The sequence below is a fragment of the Vipera berus genome (assembly GCF_964194415.1).
Source record: "Vipera berus genome assembly, chromosome: 11".
Taxonomy (NCBI): Eukaryota; Metazoa; Chordata; class Lepidosauria; order Squamata; family Viperidae; genus Vipera; species Vipera berus.
The window spans coordinates 14,641,609-14,647,608 of NC_138214.1; the positions used below are offsets into that span (position 1 = coordinate 14,641,609).

At 49.4% G+C, this 6,000-nt stretch overlaps 1 protein-coding gene across 1 annotated transcript in view; it reads right to left on the reverse strand.

The window, feature by feature from the left end:
- AMMECR1 (AMMECR nuclear protein 1) overlaps positions 1-5,655 on the reverse strand; it is a gene marked incomplete at its 5' end in the record, with an annotated part of 83,211 nt that extends 77,556 nt beyond the window's left edge. The window contains one exon of the mRNA XM_081336701.1: positions 5,198-5,655. Coding sequence (XP_081192827.1) covers positions 5,198-5,655 — 458 coding nt within the window. The remainder of the gene's footprint in view (positions 1-5,197) is intronic.
- Between the last annotated feature and the right edge of the window lie 345 nt (positions 5,656-6,000).

Consider the following 6,000-nt stretch of genomic DNA (forward strand, 5'->3'; position numbering starts at 1 on the left):
GTGCCTTCCATTTTGAGTTCACTGTTACAGGAAACCAATCTAATGTGCTCAGCCTGGCACATGAGGGAGCATCAGCAATGAGGTCAATAAGCTGGATTAGGATAAGGCAACTAATGCACAGGGGAGGAAAAATGCTGAATATTAAAATAGGGCTCCCATGTGGGAGAAGTGATAAAAGAAAGGTGATGCATAAGAATCGCTGCAATACGGAAGCTGAAATTTTGTAGGCTATGCGAAGATCACAAGCACGCAGATTAGAGTAATTCGGAATAAATGTCTTCCTCCAGATTGAATGTTTATGCCTAATTTACTTTCATCTTTTTTAGTGCAAATTTAAAAGCTAGGTTAAGATGCAATTCTATCATCCTTATTCCCTCCTGTTACGAGGCAGTTGTCCAAGGGATAATTATTATATTTACATTATCTGGATTGTATCCCTAACCTATATGCTGGTGGAAACCGTTTATCCTCATAAGAAGTGATGCATGGAAGCAGAATCTAGTAATCGTAGAGCTGCACTGCCCTATGTGTTCCATTTCAAAAGGTGTTTTGGAAATCACAAGACAACATTGGACCGCTGTGCAACTCTTTAAAGCAGCTGTGTCTTTTCTCATAGCTTGGTGATACATTCACGCTTCCCAAGGATTCTGAAACAACTTTTGGAACTGAATTAAAAAAAACTGCACACCCCTGGAATCTATGTGCCAGTATACAGAAAATCATGTATCTTTCTGTCAGAACCAAGGAACACAGTGAATATAGTAAACACCAGTAAACTGGTAGATATATCCTTTTAGCTTTGTAAAACTGCACCGTTAAACACTCACAGATGCGTATACCTGTATTCGTTCATTAGACATAAATGGTCAGTGTATCTAACTGCACAAAAGGAAACTATATTATGAGAAAATACTTTCATGGCATTAATAATAAGGCAAACACTTTAACCTATCCAAGCACTTTTTAAAAAATCAGGGCTTAAATCTCACAATTTTTACAGTTACACAACAAACTGTTCACAAGCCAAGAGAAGAATATTTAAACCAATAAAACCAGTAAAAGGTAAGGTAAAGATAAGCAAAAAAAGTTGTAATCCAATAAATCAGCAATTTTCAGGAAATCTTTACACCAATGTTTGGGTTGTTGCCATTCCTATGCAAAGATCACAAGCACGCAGGTTAGAGTAATTCAGAATAAATGTCTTCCTCCAGATTGGATGTTTATGCCTAATTTACTTCCATCTTTTTTAGTGCAAATTTAAAAGCTAGGTAAGATGCAATCCTTTCATCCTTAGTCCCTCCTGTTATAAGGCAGTTGTCCAAGGGATGCCAATTCTTACACCAATGTTTGGATTGTTGCCATTCCTTACCAGATCTTTTTTTTTAATGGTCAAATTTATAGCGCTTCCCATGGGAATTCAGTCACAAATTTTGAACATTTGAGATGGTCCCGACTGGCTCAAAGATTATTATGTTCAGGTTTCGTAACCAGAAAGAACTGTTCAATTTACTACACAGCCTAGGAGTGACTTTTTACAAGACAGCATAGCATCTACAAGCAAAACAATATAAAAAGACTTCTGACAAAAGCTATCAACAAATTTAGGAAAAATGAGAAGAAGCACTCTCCCGCTTCTGGTTTAGAGCAACTATTCTGATAATTTAGTTTCCAAGAAGTGGTTGGTTGTCACATGCCACGTTGATATCAGTAGATCTACTTTAGAGGAGGTGTACCACCTTTTCTAGCTGTGAAAATTCATTTTCTGGAATTGCTTGGTCTTGATGACAAGGGTGCTCTTAAATCAGCCTTCCAAGGAGCCTGTGACTGTCAGAATCCATTTATATCATTTATATAAAAGAGAAAACTTTTCTTTAATTAAGCTCTGGCTCTCCTGGTCAGGATAGTCCAGGCACTCTTTATGTTCTCCTAACCTCCACAGACCAATCTGCTGTAATGCATAATATATGGGTCTGAGACTGAAGATTACCTAGACCAGGGGTAGGCAACCTTGGCCCCTTCATGACTTGTGGACTTCACCTCCCAGAATTCCTGAGCCAGCATGGCTCAGCTTGGAAACTCGCCTCAGCATGGCTGGCTCAGGAATTCTGGGAGTTGAAGTCCAGGAGTCATAAAAGAGGCAAGGTTGCCTACCCCTGAAGACACAAAATTAGATGTTAAATCACCTCTTAATATGGACAGGCTGTTGGGACCGTACTTGACCCATGTCTTTGACTACTTCTTGTTCCACCTCTAAGTGTTCATTTATGGTTAGGGGATGCGTAGCTGAGTGGCTGAAGGAAGAACTGTGTTCAACCACTGACATGCAGGAAGGTCATATTTTGGGTTAGGAATATGTGGGAATGCGAGGCATGGCTTTCTCACCAGTTATACCTCCATTTCTAGGAGACTAACTTGGACCCACCCTGCCAGAGGCCCAAAAGACAACACAAGAGAAAACCATTTCCATGTTGTAGTCAAGAAAGGGTCCATGGACACAAGGTCATCAGAAGTCAACTTGAGAGAGTGTATTTTTTATCCCCATCTCCCATCCGGTTTACAAATTTAACTTCTAGCCATTCCCACCCTCCCCCCCCCCGCGTGCCCTGGGTCTCTAATTAACTTTTAGTTGTGAGCAGAATACACTGAAGAAATCATATACCCCACCTTTGGTGGTTCCACAGGAGAATATAAGAAATCAGCATTGTTATTGTTGGCTTGTTCTTGCATTATGCTAAGAGTAAACTCTGCCCTGGAAAAGGCACAGGATGAATAATATAGAATTAAAAATACAGATACATGAAACTATTATAAACATGGTTCAGAGCAGGCCAACACCCTTGCTAGTAGTAAGGCATTTATGAATCACAGGATAGGAAGTCCTTGACTTTACGATCACAACTGGGAATTAACCGGAATTTCCTTCCTGTCAGTCCGGTCATAAAGTGAGTCATCACATGACTGGACTGATTTAGGATAGAAATTCCACTCCCAATTGTGGTTGTAAAATTGAGGATTACCTGTCCCGTGATTCATTAATTTTGTGACAATTTTTACTGCAGCTGTTAAGAAAAATACACTGTTAAGTGAATCTGGCTTCCTCAACTGAGATTGCTTGACGGAAACTGGCTGGGAAGTTGCCAGTGGCAATCACGTGACCACAGAACGCTACAACCGATGTAAATATGGGACAGTTGCCAAATTCCCAAATTACGATCACATGGTCACAGGTCGTAAGTGCGAGGACAGGTCATAAAGCACTTTTCCCCGAAGCCACTGCAACTTTGAACTATTGATAAATGAATGGTCATAAGTCGAGGACTACCTGTAAATCCTAATATAGGTAGTCTTCAACTTGTGACAATTGAGCCCCAAAATTTAGGCTGCTAAGGGAGACAGTTGTTAAGTGAGTTTTGCCCCATTTTACAACCTCTCTATCCACAGCTGTTAAATGAATCATTGCAGTTTTAAGTTAGTAACGTGGTTAAGTGAATCTGGCTTCCCCTTTGACTTTGCTGGTCAGACGGTCGCAAAAGGGGATCACCCCGGGATGCTGCAACCATCATAAATATGAACCAGTTGCCAAGCATCTGCATTTTGATTACGTGACCGCAAGGATGCTGCAGCGGTCGTTAAGTGTGAAAAATGGTCACCAGTCACTTTTTCCAGTGCCACTGTAACTTTGAATGGGTCATTAAATGAACTGTTGTAAGGAGAGGACTACTTGTACTAATTAAGTATTTGCCAAAAGAGTAGAGATGTCACAGTGAAATGGGGGGGGGCAGGGAGAATAGTAAGCAGGCAAAGGGGTGCCTTCCTTTTTTCATATCCTTTTCAACTTTCCACTACAATTACTCCAACACAAACACACACACACACACACACTCACTCACACAATGCTGGTTTTAGGTCTCAATTCCTAACCCTGAGATCATGTAGTGAAAAACAAGTTTTGAAACTGTCCGGGCAGCATTCCCTGTCAGAGGAATAACTAGAATCAAGCAATTAATCACATTCCCCCAAATTTGGTGAAGCCAGCAGGAGCATATATAAATACCATATCCCCCAACCTCGTGGCCCGCCGATCATCTGCAGGGAAGAGACTCCCGAGAGATCGGGACAACTCGAAGCACAAACGTTACACACCAGGGTTGCCGCGGGGCTGTGCAAAAAGGGCCAGAGGAACCGGTAAAAATGTATGAATGGCAGCTAAAGGGACCCCCATTCATTCTATGCCAAGCGACACAGACAAGGCAGCCAAAGGTGGAGAAAAACCAGATGCTAAGCAGAAAAGCCAGGAAAGGGTGCGGGTCTCCTAACCAGATATATTGCTTGCTGGGAATATAACTGTGGAAAATTCCCTTGCCAACTTGGGCTCAACTTGAAAAGCTAAGCCGGGCCGCAGAGAGGAGACCACTAGGAAATCCCTAGAATGAGATATTTATTTCTAGTTTTTTTCTTTAAAAAAAATCCTATCCTGGAAAATCATCACAGCACAGCAAGAAAGGCAACCATTGGGACCGTCTGAACGGGACTTTTTTTTTGGGGGGGGACACCCCTGGCGCAGAAGAACCACAGGCACTTGTGACCTAGATGTTGCTGGGCTACCAGGAGACCACCGTCCCCCCCAAAAAAACAGGACTCGTGGCAGGGCAAGGGAGCGGCCCCACCAAATGCCCCCAAAGGTCCAGCCGGAGCTGGGAGGGGGCCGCCCCAAAAGAGCAAGGGGGCTAGTGGGGGGGGGGCAAAGAAACATAGCCTGGCACGGAGCCCAAAATGGGGGGACCCGGGGGAAGCCCCCCACCCAGGAGGGGGGCCAGCCTGGCTCCTGGGGCAGAGAGCAGGGGGGGGGCTGGCGCGGGGGTTTCTCCCACTTCCCCCCCCGGGGTCTCTGGGAGGGGGCCGCCCCAAAAGAGCAAGGGGGGCAGTGGGGGGGGGGCAAAGAAACCCAGCCTGGCACGGAGCCAAAGATGGGGGGACCCGGGGGAAGCCCCCCACCCAGGAGGGGGCAGAGAGCGCCGGGGGGGGGCTGGCGCGGGGGCTTCTCCCACTTTCCCCCCCCCGCGGGGGTCTCTGGGTGGGGGAGCCCAGCAGCACCGCGGGGGGAGGGGGGGCAGGGACCCCTCGGCGCGCTTCCCCAACGCGGCGCCCTCGCCGAGCCCGGCCAAATGGGGAGGGGGGAGGCGCGCGGAGCACTTACTAGGGGTCGTTGGTGAAGCGGGGGCTGCGCGGGGGCTGGTAGCCGTAGAGGTGACAGTAGAGCACGTCGAAGCAGAAGCAGCACATCTCGGCCGACACCACCATCTTCCTGCAGCCGCCGGGCCCGGCGCCGGGGGAGCCCAGCAGCGCGGCGGGGCCCGAGAGGCCGGCGCCGGGGGCCCCTCCGCAGCCGGGCGGGCGCGGCGGCGGCGAGAGGGCGCAGCCGGGGGAGCCCCCCGCCAGACCCCCCAGGCCGTTCAGCCGCGGGCCGCCCCCGGCCAGCCCCCCCGGCAGCGCCCCCGGCTCGCCGCAGCGGGAGACCCCCCCCTGGCCGCCGCCGCCGCCGCCCGGGCCGGCCGAGCCCGACGGAGGGGAGCTGGAGAGCTTCTGCTTCTTCACCCCGCAGCAGCCCGCCGCCATCTTGGAGCCGTCTCCCCCCACGCAGCGCTTCCGACCCATGGCGGGGGGGGGGGGCCGCGCGGGGGCGGGGCGTCCGCAGGCCCCGCCTCCTGCCGGGGAAGCTCCGCCTGCGGGGAGGTTGGGGGAAAGGAGGGAGGGGGCAGAGGAGAGCCAGGGAGGGAGGGAGGGGGGAGCCGGGAAGGAAAGGAGGGGAGGGGAGTTGGGGGAAGGGGCACGGGAGGAGGAGGAGGAGGAGGAGGAGGAGGAGGAAGGCGGGGCGAGGAAGCCCGGCCAGGAGGAAGAGGAGGAGGAGGAAGGAAGCGAGGAAGGAGGGGCAATTTGGGGAAGGGGACGGGATCCCGGAGAGAAAGGGGCGCCGGGGGAGGGTCCCCCAGGAAAGAAGAG